This window comes from Coffea arabica, chromosome 7c (assembly GCF_036785885.1).
Source record: "Coffea arabica cultivar ET-39 chromosome 7c, Coffea Arabica ET-39 HiFi, whole genome shotgun sequence".
Classification (NCBI taxonomy): domain Eukaryota; kingdom Viridiplantae; phylum Streptophyta; class Magnoliopsida; order Gentianales; family Rubiaceae; genus Coffea; species Coffea arabica.
In genome coordinates, this window is record NC_092322.1 from 11,765,064 (window position 1) to 11,787,759 (window position 22,696).

A 22,696-nucleotide genomic window follows, 5' to 3' on the forward strand; every position below is an offset into this window, starting at 1 on the left:
CTTTTGATTTTACCTATTGTTACAGCTACTGAAAAAAGGGTTTTTTCAATTATGAGTATAGTGAAGAATCGATTACAAAATAAAATGGAAGACACTTGGAAGAATAATTGTTTAGTTAATTATATTGAGAAAAATATACTTCGTGAAGTTCAAAATGAAGAAGTTGTAAACCGTTATCAAAATATGAAAACTCGTCATGAGCAATTGTAAATGGTTTAGTTTGTTTTTTGAAATAAAATTATTATTACATTAATAATTTTGAGTTTGTCTTTTCATGTTTTTCATGAAATATATGCATCATTTGTATTTGTTAGTTAATATTTTTTTTCCTTAAAAAACTAGAAAAGTAAAAAATTTTAGAGTTACTTTTGCTTCCACTGAAATTTTTTTTCTGGCTCCGCCGCTGCACCTAGGGCAGAAATAATCTTCTTGCATGTCATCACCAAGAACTAGGAAAATTTGAGGCAAGCAAACAGTGAAGCAGCATTCTCGTGTACAAATTACGTACATACTTGAAATGCACCTTTCGGCCGGCGAAGGGGGAATGAATTTGAGCATGGACTTGCTGATGGAGGAGCATTTAACTCGTCTTTTGTTGATTGAACTTACTCATTTGTTTTACATCATACTGACATGAACTTTTACTCATTTGTTTTACGTCATAGTAAGCAGCGAGTGCCTAAGTACCCGTCCTGAATTTTAAATAACTCCTCCTCATGTTGATTGACGTGAAGAATAGTAGTGAAAGGTTTATACGCAAAATTTCTGGTGAAGTGTTCATTTTTAGAAGAAAAAAAAAACAATAAGATTCACTTGCTCTTGGAGAATTCTAATGCTTTTTCTGTTTTTTTGTAACTCATGGCTAGTGGGATGTTGTGTGAATTATTGTTCAATTGCTCGTATATAATTCGTTTGTGTTAAATTATCTCATTGTTATGGGTTTTTTATTCTAATCATGTACTCTTGTAAAAAAAAAAAATTTATTGCATTAGTGGGCTTAAAAATCAATAGCTGACTGTTTTCTAATAGCTGGCCAAACTTGATTTATTTTCATGTTCTGTTAAATACATATCTCCTCCTAATGCGTAAAATTATTTGGGGGATGTAAGAGGAGGAGGGTAGGGGCGACCACACCCAAGATTCTAAATAACCTTCTATATCTCTTTAAAAAAATAAATGTTTTTAATTTTATATATATATATTTGTAGAAATTGGATTTTGCATCCCAAAATTTTAGAAATGCTTTTATATCCCCTTAAAATGTTAAAAATTATCATTTATATCGTTATAAGCTATAGGCTTTGCCCCCCAAGTCCCAAGCTTTTTACAAAAGTGTGAGGGTGTCCACTTAGTATGTATCTTTACTATAGTTTTGCTTCCCAAATGTAAACCTCTGTTTTTTTTTTTTTTTGTTTTCCAAATTGACCAAATGTGTTCAAGGTTTTGATATTACCAAACATACTTTTCTCTCTTTTACTGTAAATGAGAGACTTTTTTTTGGGGGGGGGGGGGGGAGCTGTAATTGAGAGATTGAATGCAGAGTAAATAATTTATGAATGAAAATGCTAGGTGCTAGAGGACTACATCAAAAGACAAATAAAAAGAATTAAGGACAGAGCAAATGCGGCCATCATTACTCTAGGCCCACGCGTTATTAACCATCATGGGCCACAATGATTCCAGATCCAAAATATGTCACATGCAGCAAAGCCTTTTCACGAAAGGCCTCCTGGCCCTAAAATGCAAATGCAATCCAAGTGAAAAGAGACAAGAAAAATAGTAAATAAAAATCACGTAGAAAGAACTTATTTAAAAAAAAAAAAGAAATGAAAAATATGATGCTTTTTCTGGCTTTCGTCGAAACTTGAAAGCCCTTTTTTCTGAAAGCTATTCCCCAAATCCAAGGGAATCATAGGTCCCCATCATCATTCAAATGATTCAAATTAAAATTGAGATGATACTCTACTAGCCAGTGTGTCTTTCTCTCTTTTTGATAATTTCAAATTTTAAACAAAAAGGGATGGAGGGGGGATCTGAGATCTCTAACAGCTAAAAACCAAAAAAGTTGATGATATATCAATCAATCAATGATACCAAAAAGATTACCGCCTTTGAGATAAAAAATGACAATGATGCAAAGTTAGATTGCGCACTTCTTAATTGATCTTTCCCGCCTTTTGTTTATATAACTTTTGTCGTCCCCCCTTTTTCTTTTTTCTAGGGCTGGCTGCCCTAATTGACATGTTAGATGAATAGTTTCACTACATGCATGCATGTGAGCGACAATTCAAAGCTGTACAAAAACCCTTGTTACGGGGCGTTACAGGAACATATTACTCAATCACTTTTTTACTTTGCATACATCAAATCGATATAGTAGTACATTTTTTAACAAGAACTCCTAAAAATAACAATCCATACAGGTTCGTCCCCGAAAACTATTACGTTGTTCTGATTTATTTTTGCCCTCACCCTTGCTCGCCTTGAAATATTTTGGATTAGCTTAGTGGTGTTTGCTTTGCTTGATTTCAAACACAAGCTTTTTAGTGCTAATGTATGGTGTAAATATTCATAGCTTATGGCAGAAATGATACATGTGATGCAACATTGTGATTTGATCTTTAATCTCTTTTGAATTGATCCGTGATTTTGCAAGAGACGCAACCACATCAAACCTAATAAAGAAGATTCTTCGTTTTTTGCTTGCGAATTCATCTAAGAGATTCAACCCAATTCTTGTCTTTTGCAGTACGAAGTCATATTTTCCTGTAGAAATGGTTTGATGGTTCTGCATCATACATTCAGGAGACGGGTAAACACTGCTGTAAATCTAATAACTCTATGAATAGAATAAAATTCATTGTACGTTATTTATATATAGTTTTGTAATAGCCATGTTAACTATTTATGTAAGCATCTATTACTTACGCTAGAATTACACGACATTCTTTGAACCGTAGATTTTTTAATATTAGCCCTGTTGGCAAAATTTGAGCCGCCCAACCCCCTTTTTTCCCCCCTTTATTCGTACCTTCTTTTCTTTTTGTTTAGAAAATTTTTTTGGGAGCATTCACAATCTCTTAAAGCAGAATTAGATCAAATTTTAATCCTCATTAATTATCCCTCTTTTTGACTAATCATTTCCACTTTGCTGTGAAAAACAAAAATGAAACGTGGTATGGTATCCTCACTCCAACATGCAACATCACCCCCTTCAATCCTGTCTGACACCAAGAAAATGAAAAGCAAAACCAGAAATTGGTGGCTTACCATGCATGCATCTGGCTCCATTGCCACACAGACAAGTTACACCAGAAATCTCAGTTAGGGGCCAAGAAGGAAGGGAATGGGGTCCGAAAGTTGCCTAGAAAAAAGAGAAATGTTCTCTTGCCCATGCCCACATTGCAAGCAAAATAGGAGACGCCAACTTTGTTATCTTGACTAAGATGCCGACTTGTAAGTTGCTAATGTTGTGTAACTTGCGCAGCCATCCCCCGAAATTGTACTATCATTTTTGGACTTTTCAATGTTCTATGTTGATTTTTGCAACCATACAGAAACTGTACTGATCAGATCACCACCATACATGAGTAACAAGTTATGGTATGGCTGTGGATGATGATGATGATGATGATGGATACATCCATATATCCATCTTTATTGATACATGGATCCATAATGGTAGTAGTAGTAGCACCTTTTTTGTAGCAGGAAAAAATAATAATAATAACAATACATTAGTAGTAGTACTTTCAAACCAAACAAAAAGAGAAAAAGAAAAAAAAAAAAAACAAATAGTAGTACTTGCCACATTTCTGATCTCACAGTATTTGTTCTGCGCCATCCCAACGCAACCTTAAACCTTAATATGTTGTCGGGAAAGCCGAAAAGGTAGAAATAAGGAGAGATGGACGAACGAAGAATACAACATTCGTACAACTGCCAATTGAGAGGATCAACCAAAGCCAAAGCTTCGACGGAAGGATCACAATAATATCTCTCCATAAGAACCTCCTCCTCTTCTTTTTTTTTTTTTCCTTCCTCTAACCAGGTATGCGCAATTAATCCTGTACATTTATTATTATATGTTTTGCTCTCAAGCCATAAATTTATTTGATCCCTAATCATGATCAATACTTTTCATGTCATAAACAACTAAACCATGTAAATTAAATTTTTTTTTTTACAGCCAAACATCATCAAGAAAAGGTATATTATATCTAGCATGAAACTTGAAAGCTTGAAGGGATGAGCGATAACCCTACTTTCAGAAGTCAACTTAAAAAGACTTACACCCCACTTCAAAGCAAGTTTCTGTCATCCTCAAACTACTATGGTTTCCAGCATGTTAATCAGATCCACTATAATTCCTTCAGCCTTCCTTCTTCTTCCACCTTTTGCTTTTCAAAGAGAACTAAAGAGCACCACCAAGCAAGAAGCTGTTAATTGTGATGCAAGTTGTATGGTGGAGTTCTTTAAAACCCATGCTTTTTCTTAAAAAGATAACAAAAGTTTTTTTTTTTTTCTAAACACGTTTTCTAATAATTTTTTACTCAAAAAGTGCTACAGTAAAAATTTACGTAAAAGCACCCGCCCTAACTTAGATGAACCAAACGAAGCCTTAACTCGTATTTAAGGTCAAAAAAGGCGACTACTCGTGTATAGTAGTTATTTAGGCGACTTTGTAGTTTTTTGAACCTTGGGTGAAGATTCTTTTTCTTAATGACAAAGGCCAACGTCTTTTGGAGCAGATGAATAATCATACTTATGGTCTAAAAGTGATCTTCTTTCCTGATCAGGAAATCTTCTGTTCACTAATCAACAGTTGTCCTAAGCCACTATATTCATTCATTAATAAATTTGGCTCACTTCGTACTAGCATGTAATAGTGTAATAACATTGGGGTTAGGAATTAATTGTCCAGTTGCGTGGTCAATGGTCTATCTTTAAAAGTCTTGATACCTACAACCTGAACAAAAAAAAAAAAGAAAGAAAAAGGACAAGGCCAAAGACACGAGCTGGAATTAATAATCATGCTTTAATAATTTACAAAATTAGTGCTTTTTATCTATGGAAAATTAAATTCTACTATAAGTTTCTAACATGAGATGGCGGCGCCTAACGATTCCCCAAATCTCGCCATCAATCACTCCTACGTATCTCCCAACATATTTTTTAGGTCCATAAGAAAACAAAAACCGGATAAAAGTAATACTAGTAATCTCTTTTCAAAGCATATGTCAAGCTAGTACAAGAAACATGCCGGACAAAAAAAAAACACTCAAGAGGCCACTGGCCTCATTCTCAACATATAGCAGTAATTTGTAGCCAATTTCACATCTCCCAGGTCCATGTACATAATGTGGAAGATAGAAAAAGTGTATATAAACACGATAAGAGAATAGAAGGTACGAGGAAGAAATTTATGGCACATATTCACACAGTTCAATGGGGTTTGATTATTTTCTTTCCTCACTCTTGCTGTAGCACATATTCACACATTTCCCATTGAAGCAGTCAAACCCCCCCCCGCCACCCAACCCCCCACCCCGCGGGGGGTATGAAAGCAAGGAAAGGAAAGCCCAATCCAGAACAATAGTTTAGTAGGAGTAGTAGAGGATTTTACTATGGGAAGAAATTAAAAATCAACCGACATTAACAAGAATACAAACAAAATAAGGGTCCATGATCAAGATCATAATCAACAACATCATCAGCTCTACCTATCCCTACTACTATTTATGTATAATGTATGGTCAGTGATTGATATATACTATATACCATCATCAAGGACCGAAAAAGGAAAACTATTATTTACACATAATTTAGACCAAACTACACTGCTCTAAGCTTTGGTGAAAGTCATGGTTAAGATCATTGAAGACAACACTAGTAGTAGTACTAATTAATCTCTTTTCCCATGTCTTGTCTCTTTTTTTTTTTTTTTTTTCTTTATCCTCCTTATCATCATAGTAATGGTCATCATCAAACTAATCACCATCATTATCTCCAAACTTTCTAACACTGTAATCATTTCTAGTCTGAAGAACATATCCAAGATTCCATCATACCTTCCCCTCTTGCTGGTGGTGGTGCAACAGCCACAGCTACATTTTCCGACGACCCTTTCTCCCCGTGAAAACCGGAGGAAGAACCGGAGTAACTCAGCTTCCCATTTCCAGCACCGTTAACACTTCTTGACAAACTAAAGTTTCCATTTCCAGACCTGCTCTGATGACCTTGATCACCTCCTCCATCGTTCGAACCGACCCCAGCACTCGAACTTCCCCAGTTAACCGGATTGTTACCATTCCTCGACGTCGTTTGATCGGAAGAAATGAGCCCCGGAAGCCCACTTAAAGAACTTGTGTTGACATGACCCTGGCCTAAGCCAAATTCATCTAAACTTTGGGCTGTTTTTGATCCGATAACAGGGCAATTGGAAGGCTGATACTTGACATGGTTAGATTGAAGAAGTGAAGTGAGAATTGGGGTTGGCAAGTTGAAAAGATTTGCGCTTTGGAGAGGGAGTTGGAAAGTAGGATTAGTGGAAGTACTAATGTTTAATCCAGAAGTGTTGTTGTTGTTGTTGTTAGTACTAGTACTATTTGGTGAAGCTATTGCAGCATGATCAACTAAGGATGAATTCAACAGAGAAGAACATGATGAAGCCGATGAAGCCATAAAAGGAGGAGGCAGTTGAACTTTTTGAGGAAAAGGCCTACGAAGATAAGGTGGCTGTAGTTGCGATGAATCTATAAGGTTATTAGATCTCATGCTAGAAGGACTGGTACCATAAAGATCAAGTCTTGGTCTTTGAAACGGTGAAGAAGATGTGAAGGGTGGAGCTGGGATGCCTGTAAATTCTTGGACCATGGCTCTGAAGTTGGAGGTATCAGTGGTGAGTACAGTTGTTGGCGCCCGCCTCGATGCTCTTGATCGCTTCTTTGGATTACGTACCACTTGGGCTAGATTATTTTGCTCTGGTGCTGCTTGTTGTCTAGGTGTATTTGTAGCACTGGTATTCTCTTGCACAGATGAAGGGATTGACACAGATGGGGTAGTAGTGGCGAAAGAACCTTGTTGCTGTTGGTTTGAGCCAAAAAGGGATTGGATTGAAGATGCAGAAACCATGTTGGGATTGATATCAGACAAATTTGGGTTGGATCTTAGGGCTGTAGACCAGGACATCTCCAGATTGAGGAGGGATGAGTCAGGATTCTGTGGTGGCCGTGAAATGGGGTCGAAATAGTTAGACAGAGAGTCAAAGATGGAGGAAGTGTTTGTTGGGTTCAGTGGTGGTGCCGCTGGTGGCGGAGTAGGGTGGTTGTGGTGGTGGGAAGTCATGAGAGCTGCCGAGATGGAATCGGCGCGTGAATCGTACTCTTCATCACCACTTGATGACTGAAGACTTCCACTGTTTCCAGAATCCATTTTGTCTCTCTGCAGAGAGAGTTCTGAATTCTAGAAACAAGAACCAAAAAAAGGAAAGGAGAGGAAAAGGAGAAGAAGCAACGAAACAATGAACAAACCAAAAAAGAATCTAACGTAGGGGGGGTGGGGGGAGACAGGGACAGAGATATGGAGAGAGATTTTTTTGGGCAGACTTATAACTTCCTTACAAGTTATACTACAAGTTACAACCAACTCATATTTAAGAGTAGCTATAGCTGCTGCAGCAAGGAAGAAATAAAGAGATCAAGATTTCTTTGTCGAAGAGAGATATTATTTTGTTCAGAAAGTACCAACCATGTCTTTAAAGCTCTGATCTGCAGCACACGAGCCAGGCCTTTTGAACATACTTTTTTTTTTCTCTCGTCTTTGAACCAAGAACCAACCATAAATCAAGAAATTAACTGTTGCTGACGAAAAAGAAAAGATCTCTGCTCAACTTTGAACCTTCAACCCGTCATGTATTGGCGGTAGAATTAGGGTTAGAGAGTTGGAGAGAGAGAGAGAGAGAGAGAGAGCAAAGGAAGAAAAGGGCAGAGAGAAAGGAGGGAGAAGAGAAAAGGGTTGGTCTCTTTATCGATGCATCTCTAAAAGAGAGGCGGCTTCAGCTCACGTTTCCACTAAAAAGATCAGCGTGGGGTAGCCATGGGAGAGGGACTGCTGAGTTTTGAGAGAAGAGAAAGAGATAGAGTGAGTGAGTGAGAAAAGGGCCAAAAAAGTTAGTATTGTGGATGGATAGCGGTCAAAATTTGAGATTTTTGTGGTTAAGATTTAGGATTAATGTGAAACGTTGGAAGAAAAAAAATCTAAGGGGATATTAATAAGTATGTTCAAGAATGTAATAGTGGTATTAAAGATTTGAGAAAATATATAATAATACTCCATTGATGATGTAAAAAAATATCATACTATTATGATACTAGTACTAAATTCACAAAATAAATTTACTTGTACGAATAATGAGGTGGGCAAGAAGCCAAACTTTAAAGAAGATGGTAGTTGAAAGGTATGAGGTGAAACAGTGCAAACAGAGGCACCGTCACTAGCTATGATATGACCACTTTTCAAAAAGTCCCAGTTAATGCCTAAAAAATTTGTACGTGTGTATAAAAGCGATATGAAACGGACAAGTCAATAATGTATATCATTATGCTTTACTTCAAACTTAATTCATTGTTTTCTTAAATTAAAAGGGCTACTTTTTTTTTCTTTTTCTTTTTTGATACTTCATTTCAAATACTACTACTAGATACTAATTTCTTTATTTATTAAAGTACTACTCTAATGCAATTGGAACCTACGTAGCATTTTACAGCACTTTGTAATTTTTATTGTTTACAATAATAATATTTCAGTTCAGTAATACACAAATAAAAATAATTAAAAAAAGTCTCATCTACACAGTACATTAAATATTTCAAAAAAAATTTACATTAAAATTTTTTCATACGCACCGTTTCATATAGTAAAATATTTCAAAAACAGTTAATTCAATATTTCGATCCTCTTACTCTCATTTACTATTCCCCTCTCCTCTAGTCTTCTAGTTAATATAAGTGAGGATATTATTATTATTGAGCACGTCCAGCTAAGAACTACGAGAATCTTTACTTCACTGTAGCTTTCATTAATAACAAGAAGTTGCAGAAGCAAAGTGAAAACAACTTAACAAGCTTTGACCAAGTCAGAGAAAACTTGATAAAAACTTCAGAAAAAAGAAAGAATAAACTCTAGTGTTATTATTGAGAACCAACAGGGAATTCAGAGAATCTCATGCAGTCGTCCTCCTCCACTGATTTGTAGGTGGAGAAAATGATTATGCATCTCTTGGAATTACCTTGCATTATTATTAATTCTCTATTTCCTTTTCCTAAAACTTTTTATACGAAGTACTCCACTACGACTACAGCATTCATCTAACTTCCTTCTGTTCCATCTCATTCGTAACACACACTTTTCTTCTTCTATACTAAAAAAAAGAAATGGAAAGCTCATAAATTATGGATGGATGGATGGATCAGCTCAACAAAAACACCTAAAGTTCGCTGCAACTATCAGAACTAAAAAAGGTCATTGTTAAAGTTTTCTGTGTATTATTATATTTTAGCCTTTAGGTGGCATTGAATGTTATTTAATGACACTTTAATTACTCACAAGTTGCTTGTATTATATAGAATCGGGTGGAACAGACTTCTTCAATCTTCATCATTCCTGCTTCGTTTTAATATGATTTTACTAGCAATCTTTCTTTGTACTACGTATATTTTACGTACTTAATTAAAGATTTTGCTGGTTTTTTGTTTGTATTCAGCCTACTAATACCGAACCACAAAACCCTAATCCTACACAGCCTCACAAACTAGACAATTCTAATCCCATATGCTGCCATAATTCAGGTCTACCATGACTACACGCAAATGTTGCCCATTGGGAGGTGGCAAGCTGCTGAACCCTACATTCCTAACCCTCCAAATTCAAAGGAATTTACAGTTCTTGATGGTTACACACAGGGACTGCTAATGCACAAAAACCCGCATATCTGCGTCTTTCTTGAGCCGTGCTATATCTCCATCACGACCTATATTTGTACAGATACTTTAGAATTCTTTTCTGCAGGAAAAGAATCCAAAATTAACGAAACATGCCTCGAGTTTATGTTGCTTGCTGCTCTCAAACTACTCCAGAGGTGTATAAATTAATTATATACTGTCACCACATTCGCGGCGCTATTTTTATTTTTTTTTTTATATGCAGCCATTATATTCATTCATAATTGAGAGAATTTTTTTCATTATATCGTAAATATAATTTTTAATTAAATTTTATATTTTATCTCATATATATATATATCACATTATAGAAAGTGCTATAATACAGTCTATTTTAAAGCATTTCTCCGTGTAATTTTCAATCCAAACAGACTGAAAAACCTGTCCTGGTCAAAATTGGTAGTTTATTTTTCTAAGTTATACTTTAGTGCTATAATTTTCTCATTGAAATATCTGAGGTTAGATATGTAGGGATCAGAGAATTTTCCACGTATACGTATACAACAGTGCATGTAGGTAAGTGTGGATTGATTGGACGTCCATCGGTTTCAATGATTCTGTACCTCACATGCACATAATTAGAGCGTGCACGTTTTGATCTTGATCGTTCGATTGATGGGATTCCATACCACCCCTTTTGATGAGTTGCAGGCCATAATATCAGCTCATAGATATTCTCCCTTTTCAAGTAAGTACTCTTTGAAAATTGAAGCCGTGATAGTTATTGTAGCAGTCTACACAGTCTATACGAGAATAAAGGAACATGGAAGCCAAAAGAATTCTAAAAAATATAATGATGACGAAGTGGATAACGCATGATAAAACTTAATAAAATAAATCAGTTCAGTCTTATATATATATATATATATATATATATATATATATATATATATATATATTGCTTTTGGATTTCGGCCTTAGAACAGATTAGCAGACCTTCGTACAAAATTTCATCTGATCAATGCATTACTTTGGAGATGCAATTAATGCAAGGATGTGCTTGATAAAACTGAAATTTGAATTCGTTAAGTTGTTGAATTATTAAGTATTAAATCTAATACATTTGAATGCATATCACATTCAGTGATAAATGAATAGCTTATCACATAATTTTGAGAACAAGTTTCGTCTAGAAAATTCAGTGCCACTTAATTAATTCAAATGTTCAATTTTTGCTTATCAAACGGTTTGAATATATTAAAATCTGATCCATTAAGTTTAAGTATTGAATTGAGGTATCAAACATGACCTAAGTTTTCCTTTCCCTACTCAATAATTTTCATTTTTTTCTAAATTTAAATGTGCTTATTCGAATTTTCAAACAAGAAAGATGTGTAACATCATTTTCAAATGATAATAACAATTTAAAACGACTGAAGAACAAAATGATAGGCTACTCATTTTCTTCGTTGGTGTTATCCAGTCAATTGTCCATTGGATTAGTTATGATTTTGAATTTTTTTTGCAATGTGTTACCGTATTTTTCTTTGACTTGTACGAGATACAAAGAAAATCAAACAAAATGTGTTCAAAAGAAAAAAAATTTCCCCGTTCTAGATGGTCAGTCAAGAAGTTTTTCATTAGGCTCCCAAGTCCCAACCACAAAAATACTTATAAATTGCCAAAACGTTCTCAATGGATGAAATTACTTTAGACATATGCATGAGACATCCCTTTCACTTTCCTTTATTGGCTATTAATACCATGCATGTTCTATGTCTTTCATATGATACCAATATTCTTGGTTTTTTTTTTACACAAGTATTTTGTGAACGAAAGCTAGGAATTCTTGGAGTGGAAAGCAGTTATCAAAGAAAGTAGTGGCGCAAGAATAGAATTTTTATTCTGCAATTACCACGCACAATTTATATATAGTTTATACTAACATAAAGATATGCTTCTTCAGCATAAGATCAGAAAAGTAATGTGAATCGACGAGGAGGAGAAAAGGTAGGTAGAGAAAGAAAACAAATAGCTGGTTTTCAAGGTTTTTTTTTTCCCTTCTTTTTTTTTTTTATTTTTTTTGGTTCGAAGCAAGCTGTTGCTTGTTTGGATTACCAGTTTGTCTTGGGTTGATTCTCTTGACACGTACTCACAACCATCTTTCTAGTTTTCATATATCATATCACAAAAAATATTACATAATTTTTTGTTTAAAAATTTTTTTAAAAACACAGTATAGTAACTTTTACAAGAGGAAGCAAGAAAAGATACTTAAGAGTAGGAACCATAATTCTCATGATCGCTGGATTAACATTTGAAAATCTTTAAAGAGTTTGTTTGGATAGTGTATTATTTGAAATATTATTTGGAATAATTACTGTAGCACTTTTTGTGATGTGATGTATGTGAGATAAAAAGGTGGTTGGAAATATAAAAAGGTGTGTTGGAAAATGTATTTATGATGCAAGCGAAATATTATTTGGGATAATTAGGTATCCAAACACACTCTAAGTATCAAATCGTTATAGTATATTTTTCTACAAAAACTTATAAAAATAGCAATCCAAGCGGGAATGTTTCCATCTTCCATACACGAGACCTTGGTGTTGCAGAACGAAGAAGAGAAGGCGTTTGTTCCTCGGGGTTCTTGTATGGCCGTAGTTGGCAGGTGCAATGCGTATTTTGCAGTTGTCGAAGCAAATTGTCAATGGTCTGCGTTTGTTGGCGGGCCCGATTTGTTCGATCTGGAATTCTGGATAACGGTGTATGATATTCCGACCCAGCTGCCACGCTGATGGAAAAATAATCTCTCAAAAACATGCCATGACAAAATGTAGGATTCAGAAACAGCTAAAATGACTGGGGCTATGTCTGGCAATAAAAACACACCAAAGTTGAAATTTCCCTGTTGTGAGCAGTTATCGTGTAACATTTCTGTAAATTTTTGTTATCAGTTTGCAAATTAAAATCATCTTATGTTGAGTACGTAAACTTGAAGCATAATATAGAGCCAAAAAAAAAATGAGACCCTTAACATGCTCCAATTCCTAATTCTGCTCACAACTCCAGAATGAAATAATACCTCTATCAGACCAGCACCAGATGATCTCAAACATTCAACAAGAGCAGATGCCGCTTTCTGCATCAAGGAAAGAGTGAATTCAAGTGGCATTTGGTTTAGAATTCAAAACCTCTAAATTGTGAAGCAATTGAATTGCAGCCAATACCGTCAATAGGGTTGCATTATTTCTAATTCTTGAACAAGAAGCAATTCTTCAGAACTTTTCCCTGGCTATCAAACAAAGGTCCTTCTATTTTGAGACGCAAAATAAAAGGTGGGCTCGATGTTATTTTTTTTGTGAGAGTTTAAATTTTATAACTATAGTCTAGGCCATTCAGGAGATTAGTTATAACTTTAGAACTTTGTAGTGTGTTCACTCCCTTTTTTTGGTGTGCCTATGTATAGAGTAAAAAATCATGAAAAAGTAAGAATATGCTATAGATAAAACTTCCCACGAATATGTAGTGAACAGACAAATAGAGAACGAGGATGCACATCTCATTTGGGCAAACCATTGGCTAATTCGTGTGAGATACTCAAAGATTTTACGATGAAATGGAAATTTCTACTGAATTTTACGGTTGAGACTTAAAATTTGATATGTCCGACATGTATCCAAATTTTTTTGTTACTATTACATATGCTATTTTTTGTTATTTCCAAAAGAAAATATTAGGGCCCTGTTTGGTAACGCAATTCAGCACTTAAATTTAATATTTTTTATTAATGTGTTCAAACGTGTTTGATAACAAAAAAAAAAAAAACTTCTTAATTAATTAAGTGGTTTTGGATTGGTTAGCCAAAACTTACTCTAAAAAAATAAGTGATAAGCTTTTTTACTTATCGCTTAATGAAAAACATGCTTAAATGTTAAGATTTTACTACTTAACAATTGAGTAATTTAACATATTTAAATTTCAGATTTTAGATTTCAGATATCAATTTTATCAAATGTGTGTAGATGTGGTTAATTTGTTAAGTAGAGAGTTATATGTATAGTCTCATCATATATATCAATGGAACAGGAAGCAGTAAGGGTATTGTGATGTAGTAGGTGAACAAGTCACCAAGAAGATAAAAATTTCTAACTCAAAGCTTTTTCTTGAGTGAAATCTTTTTTTGTATTCAGATTCAGACTAAGTATAAAAGGTCATGATCTAATACAATGGTGTGCTTTGAACGAAATGCACTGACGGATAAGAACCTCTGCGTCATAGTTGTTTGAATTTAACTATTTTTTTAGCTTCAATTTCTTGTCCAAGCTTTTGCCATTGAAAAATTATGGATGTTATATTATTAGGGTTTGACTAAACAACCAACGGGTCATTATTATGAGAAATAGATAAATTTAATCGTTTGAAAAAACCATCTGCCACGTATCAGTAAATCCTTTGCCGTATCTAAACAATTTAGTTTAATTATTGGTTTCATTTTGCTCAAAAATACCACGGTGATGAACGTCTTATAGTTCTGTCCTATAGTTCAGTCATTTTGGGCTATATCAACGAACGAAAAAAGGCAAAAGATGATGATGACCTTATTTTCGGTTGTTTTAGATTCTGCAAAATCTGATTATAGAGAATAATCAGAATCAACAAACGTTACTCTTTGGATGATTATGGATTTTAACTTTTTTTACTCCCTCCGTCCCACTTTGATAGTCATGTTTCTTTTTTCACACAGTTTAAGAAAAAGTAGTTAATTTTGTTGGAAAAGTAAATTTAGATTGCTATTCTCCTAAAATACCCTCACATTAAATAGAGTACAATTTTATGAGAACTTGAATTGATGGTTAAAAAAGAATCAACTCTCATTAAATGGGGTAGGCTTATAGTAACAACAACTTATATTAAATAAGGGTATTTTAGGAAAATTAAAATACAACTACATTCTTCAATTGGAAAGTGGACTACAATTTGGGACAGACGAAAAAGGAAAACAGGACTATCAAAGTGGGACGGAGAGAGTACAACTTTTATTAAAAAAATTTATAATCAGAATATACAAGCAATCAGGAACATTGCAAAAACTAATTATCCAAAATCAGAATTTATAATCAATTAAAAAAATCAGCTGAGAACGGATCCAAAATCATTTTTCAACTATACTTTTCTTTGCTATCTAGTCATCAACTTTTTACGTCAATAGTGCATAACACGTATTTTCATTTCTAAACATGGTTAAATGAATCCATCCCTTACTCTGAGACAAATCTACCGAGAATAATGCAATTCTATGAATCATGTCATCTGAAAATCCGTCAATTTTGGAATATATTTTAACTATTCAAGAGTCTGAAGACGTGTTTGAACATGATAAGCTAACCGGTTTTGAAGCACAAAGCATAAGCATGTGGTTAAAATGCTTATGATGGTATAATTACAAAGCAGCAATCATTTGTGGATACTATGTCTTGTTTTTCAGAAAAAAAGAAAAAAAAAATGAATGTGGGGTGACAACCGGCCCAAAAAGAAATTCTCATGTTCCAATAAAAATATTCTCCATATCAGAATTTCTCGAAGAAAAAACCACGATAAGGAATATTTTCACTGTACTTCGTCTTTTTCTTTTCCCACCTTTTCTGGTGGTTTCCCCTCTGGTGTCATATTCCATGCCAGCCAAACATGGGGCAAATCAAGCACTAAAGGAAAAATAAATTGTAAAAAATATAAGAAAATAAAAGCACACTTTTCTTTTATAAGTTTACCAGGAACTACAATAGTTGAGTATCACATAGGAATTACAATTCAATAATATTAACACAAATTAAGTCACAAATGGAGGGATGAATATTAGCATACGGTTAATCCTAGAGCTTCTAATCTTTTAGACCTTAAAATTAACAGAAATAAACCGTAACAGCCATAATCTTTTTCTCATAATTGATGAAATTAACAAAAAAATTTATTCAGCAATATTTACTTCTTAGAATTTTTTTTTTATTTTTATTGAACTAGAAGTAAGCTCCAGCAAAAGGACAATTCTTTCATTTTAGTAGTGCTAAGCTAGACAAAACTTCAAAAAGAAAAAGGTTCCCAATTGAATCCAGTCCTCTAGTTTAAATCATACAGCTGCCAATAAATTAAACTACCGCTCCCAGCCAATAAGTTAGAACTGATTGCAGACACACGCAACCATAAAAAGCTAAAAATGATTGAGACTATGAAACTTCTGGCATATTTCCTTGCAGCTGTAACTTATAATAGGAAAAGAAAAGGTTTGTTTGAATTGATGGGATTTGGAGGGATTTTCCGGATGGTCTTCTTGTGTCCAAATCTAGAACACGTCAAGATGGTTTTCTTGATCAAGCATTTACCTAACCCCAATAAGCCAATTTAAATTTTACTACATCTTTTGGAGGGTTGATTGGACACCACTAATTAGCTTTTTATCGTTTTCATTTTTCCTTACTTTTGACTCTACATAGACATTTGCCCCAAAAATTTTCTGCATATACGTTGGGTCCGTTTGGATTAGCTGTTTTTGGGGTTGTTTTTCAAAAACAATACTGTAGCATTTCGTTTTTGAAATACAAGTCCGTTTGGATTAGTTGTTTTTGGGGTTGTTTTTCAAAAACTATATGACAAACTTTTACTGTAGATGTTTTTTGGATTATTTTTAGAGGTATTTTTAAAACATATTTTTGAGTATTTTATAATTTATAATTTATATATTTTTATATTTATATACATTTATGCATTTATAATACATTTATAAATAAATATATTTATATATTTATATAAAAATATATCAATATATTATAAATGTATTATATTATACATAATACATAATATAAATATATAAATGTATATTATTATAAATGTATAAATTATAAATGAATATTATATAAATGTAAAAATTATAAATTATAAATTTTATATAAATATATATTTATGCATTTATAATACATTTATAAATATTTATAATTAAATATATTTATATATTTATATAAAAATATATAAATGTATTATATTATATCTAATACATAATATAAATATATTTAGAAATGTATAAGTGTATATTATTATAAATATATAAATTATAAATGAATATTATATAAATGTATAAATTAATATATCATAAATATATATTAATATTATGTATAAATGTATTAATATAATTAATATAAATATATAAATGTATTAATATTATGTATAAATGTAAAATTAATATAATGTATATTAATATAAATGTGTAAATGTATTATATTATATATAATACATAATATAAATGTAAATTATAAATATACATAAATATATATATTATGTATAAATGTACATTTATATAAATGTATAATCTATATAATATATATTATATTATATTATATATAATTTTGTAATATATATTTTTTGTATAAATATATTATAAATATATAAACATATACATTAAATAAATAAATTATATATAATTTGAATATATAAATATATTATTTATAAATATTTAATATATATAATATACATTAATATTAATTATAAATATTTGAATATTAATAAATATGGTGTTTATATAATATTTCAATTTGTAATATTTATTGTATATTTCATTATATAAATATTTATATAATATATAAATATATAATATAAAATTTTGCAATTTGTATAATATACATAATATTGTATATATATAATATAATATACATAATATACATTTATACATTATTACATATTATGTATATTATATATTATACATAACTTTATTATACATTATTATACACAATAATGTACATAATAATGAAAGTACATTAATAATATATATATTATAATATAATGTACATAATATATTATGTATAAATATTTATACATTTATGTATACAATATTACATATTATGTATATTATATTATATTATGTATAATATTAATGTATGTAAATATTTATATAATATATAATATATAACATATATAACATATAAATATATAATTTTCAATTTGTATATTTCAATTTATATATTCAATTTACATATTTCAATTTATATATTTCAATTTATATTATATTAATATAAATTGAAATATACATATTAAATTTGTATATTTGGAGTTGTTTTTGATATAATGTTTGGATATGGGTGTTTTTGGAATTATTTTTGAAATACACATTTACTGTAGCATTTGGAATGTGAAAAACAGTTTTTCAAAAACAGGTGCAAAAACAAGGAATCCAAACGAACCCGTTATTATTACTGATAAAAGTCAACGGGAATAGGATATAATATTCACGGGTTGTTTGGTAAAAGATTAATTAATAAAAGAAATCCAACTGGGTAACGAGTCAAATTGACATCAGAGCATGTAATGCTCTTTCCTTGAGCCATTCAAACCAGACAAATCACATTCTTTTGTTATTCCCGTGAAAGAAGATAATGATGTCGATAAAATAAAAAAAAAAAAAAAAAAACCATCTGCGAGTATGAAAATTACTTTTCATTCCCTTCAGACATTATTGTTTTAACGTTTACAGATAGATTGTAATTTCTGTTCCTGGAAATAAATAATAGCACCGCCAACAAACAATTAATGAAAAAAAAATTAAAATCTTTTTTTCATAAAAAGCTAAGCTCATCACTCTTACTTATCTACAGAACCTTCTGTTTGGGATTATGCGGCAAGCCAAGCGGTCCAATTCAATTCAAAGACGTATTTTATATTTCCACTTTTTTTTTTTTTTTTTGGTTGAAAAGTAAGAACTGTAGTAGTTAGAGCTCATACGATTGCCGTCCAAATTGAAGTGATAACAAATTCTTTCGAAGGCTACAACCTAAAAGTCGTCTCCTTGATGAAATGTGTCATTGATTGCATAAGTATTACATAACTTAATTGGTTTCTCTATTTGTACAGGATAGGATACGTGAATTCATTAATTTTGAAGTTATCATTCACCTCTGAATGGCCACGTTTTCACAACATACCATCTATTCTTGTTTGAAAAAGTGATACTTGACCAACTTCTTTTTTTTTTTTTTTTTAAACATTTAGGTGGATTCGATTCTAATCATCATTATGGTTCATAAGGCAGATATGCATTTGAAACCATAGGTCACTTTTAAGATTTCTTATAGATTGCCCACCAACACATTTCTCGTATGGATAGCGAAATTCATACATACGATATTTTATAAGAAAATAATTTGTCCATAACTTGTACCGGCACTTAACCAACTTTTAGACATGCAACAAAATAACCCTTGTATCGTTATGCTGGACTCCCAAAAGGTAAAAGAGAATGTGAAATTCACATTCTTGAGCATATCCATCTACAAAGCGGATACATGGTATTACGTGGTTTTGATAATTGCAACAAGCAATGTAATACTTCAACTGAGTTGAACTTCACATGATGTAATTTCCCATTTTGGCTGGATATGCTCCAATTGCAGACGGATTCAAATTTGTTCTTTGTTTAGAAAAAAATAAAGAAGTAATTAGTACCCTATTCAACAGTCAAGAACCCAATGATATCAACTTGCTACACTACAGCATACCAGGACATTTTTTTTTTCTTTTTTTGTAGGAAATGGAGACTTTTACTTGTGAAGAAATGAAGTCCTTTTCCAATTTTCCTGAAAACCATGAAAAAGTGAAGCATAAAGTACTACTGTATAAAATATCGTATTGGACCTACATGGAATCAAAAAGCTTTGGAAACAGTAATGATCAAATTGTTCAGAAAAGAAAAATGAAGTAATTCGATAATAGCATAATCAAGATTTCGAATAAAATTTGGTGGTCGTTGAATTATTCACATGGAGAACATCTGAATCAATAACGACCTAATCAAATCTTGCAAAAAAAAAAAAAAACAAAAAAAAAGAACCTTGGCAAAACAATCATGTAGGAGATTTACTACTTGAATCTTTGTAAAAAATCCACTTTTCGTCCTTAAACTTTGACCTAATGACACATTTCGTCCCCAAACTTTTAGACGCACCACATTTAGTACATGAATTAATTATTTTGGGCACATTTAGTTCAAAAACGGTAAAATATTCAATTTTGATGGAGAAAGCTGACGTGGCCGTTGATTTTGATTGAGAAATTATTTTTACTTAACGGCCACATGCCAAACACGTAACTTTCTCCATCCAAATTAAGCAATTTATCATTTTTGGACTAAATGTGGCAAAAAATAATTAATTCATGTACTAAATGCGGTGCATCTAAAAGTTTGGGAATGAAATGTATCCTTAACTCAAAGTTTAGGGACGAAAAGTGAAGCATAGTGTGAAAATTTTATGGAAAAGAAATGCTTTCTTTGTGCTAAGCTGGTCGTAGTAAAGCATAGTGTTACTTATCTGCATTAATTAAAGATAGAGAGTCCCAAATAGTTTGTAAGAGCAAAAAAAAAAAAAAATATATATATATATATATATTTGGAGCATATTTTGGCTTAATAGACAACATTAACCCTTTGTCAATACTATTTTCACTAAGTTTTTGGGATTAAAATTGTGGGGAAATTTCACTTTTCATTCTCAAACTTTAGATTAAAGATACATTTTGTTCCCAAACTTTGTGGTGCAACATATTTAGTACATGAATTATCAATTTTTGAACACATTTAGTCTAGAAACGACAAATTAATCAATTTAAACGAGAAAGGATCACATGGCCAACACGCAGCCGTTAAGGAAAAAAATCCAAAAAAAAAAACTACCGACTTTTATTGGCTTCATTAGAAAAATATTACAAAAAATATTTTTTGCCTATATTAAATTTATGTTAAAAAATTACAAAAAAATTTCTTTCATGAGCATATTAAAAAAATTACAAAAATAAATTTTACCTATACATAGAGAAAAGCCATAAACTAAACTACTATTAGTTTATGGAAAATAAAAGAAACCTACAAAGAATCCCATGCACAACAGGTATTTTTTCCATTCTTGGAGAACATAAAAAAGAAACTATAAAGAGGTAATAATCCTGGACAAAATAGAAGAAAAGTAATAAATAGGTGATAGTTTTTGAACAAGATAAAGAAACAAAAAATACTAACTATTTATGACTTTCCACTATTTTATCAAAAAATCAACCCTACTACTGCTAAATTTGGATTGCATTTTCCATCATTTTTCATGGAAAAATTACTGTAACGATTTGATATATGTGAGGGAAAAATGTGATCACGGAAAACGACAATATTTTCCGACGGAAATAAGCAATCCAAACAAGGCTTTGGTAATTTACTTGTGTATGCAAAAGGATAGCTCAATTAGTCACAAAAGGCACTGTAAAGGTAAAGAACTATATTAACAAGCCAATCATGATCGTGCTGGTCACGTTACCCTTTTCTATCTAAATTGATCAATTTGTCATTTTTGGACTAAATGTATCTAGAAATTGATAATTCATGTACTAAATGTGTTACACCACAAAGTTGGGAAATGAAATGTGTCCCTAGTCCGAAGTTTGGGGATAAAGTGTGGAATTTTCTCTAAAAATGTCCATTAAATTAAAATTTGCTTAATTCTTATTTTTTATTTAAATTTTGACAATACGACTGGCTTACGTGATACCTTCCAATATTGTGTTCTACTTAAAAGGCTAACATATAAAATTAGAGAAAAAAAAAAAGGTATAAAAGTCAAATTACGCCTGACATCAAGAAAACAACAAGAGGATTTTGTCAAAGTTTCTGGCACTCTTGCAGAGATTGGCATGGTCAAACAATTGCCGTTGTCCATGGGACTACACAGATAATCAAATCTTGGATGCTTGTAATTATTAGCCAAAATGCATGCACAACATTTTATGAAACTATTGACCGTGAAGGTTGACCAGGTTGGAATATACCCTTACAACCAAAACCGGATCCTAAGCTCTCTGTCTCTCAGTGTCCATTGATCTTCATACATCCACCTGTAGTTAGACTTTTGGAGGGTTGACTAATACAGCTGCTCAGGTCACGGCCCTGAAACTAACCACTGCGATGACTGTGGTTGGATCTCGGATGCAGATGAAAAGTCATTTTGGGGGACTAAAGATAAAGTCCTTCTAGATGATCTATTTCTTGATCTTCAAAGGGTTGTGCATGGGGATGTCATAAGAGAAAATATCCAAATCCAGACCTGCAGTTCTGATGGATGGATGGATGGATTTTACCACCAGTTTTACATACCTGGAAATTGCAAAAGAAGACACAAGCCACATAAAACATGATACAAACTTCTTGTTCAATGGAAGAAATATACCATCACGATTCTGAATAAAGACATGAGCCAAGATCAATGCTGATAATTTCAACGATTATGCATTCGACAAGATGTTACGGAAAGATTTAATTCAATGCTCTCTAAAAAATCCTATACATTTTCTCACCTCGAAATTATTAGTTTTTTTTTTTTTTTCTAGTATAACAATTGCGTATGCTTTAATCATAGCACAAATCAAGAAAATGTCAAGTACAATTTACAAAACGTGTAACTATGTGCTCCATTTGGATTGGGTCTAGATGTGGACCTATCGGTTAAAGAAATACATCGATCGAGACATGCGATGCCCTTTGACAAGTCTATGTCCATAAAGTTAGATAAACCTCAAAGCACAGAATAGTCTTTTTCATGACCGGCCCATTTATAGTCCATGCTTTTGAAGAAAACTTTTGAAGTTAAGACCCTTGTCCAGTGGCTCAGCCTTGTACTATTATTGTACTAGTCATTGGTTATGGGCTGCACAAGTCTCTCGAATATGATAAATGG

General features: G+C 32.2%; 1 protein-coding gene across 1 annotated transcript; it reads right to left on the bottom strand.

Moving 5' to 3' along the window:
• Positions 1 to 5,599: 5,599 nt before the first annotated feature.
• LOC113697848 (uncharacterized) lies at positions 5,600 to 8,132 on the bottom strand. The gene has a single exon (XM_027217445.2). It carries the CDS (start codon positions 7,432 to 7,434, stop codon positions 6,037 to 6,039), a length of 1,398 nt encoding a protein of 465 aa, XP_027073246.1. The 5' UTR covers positions 7,435 to 8,132; the 3' UTR covers positions 5,600 to 6,036.
• Between the last annotated feature and the right edge of the window lie 14,564 nt (positions 8,133 to 22,696).

Coding starts and splice junctions, on each gene's coding strand:
- LOC113697848 (XM_027217445.2), bottom strand. CDS start 7,434: ATGGATTCTGGAAACAGTGGAAGTCTTCAGTCATCAAGTGGTGATGAA.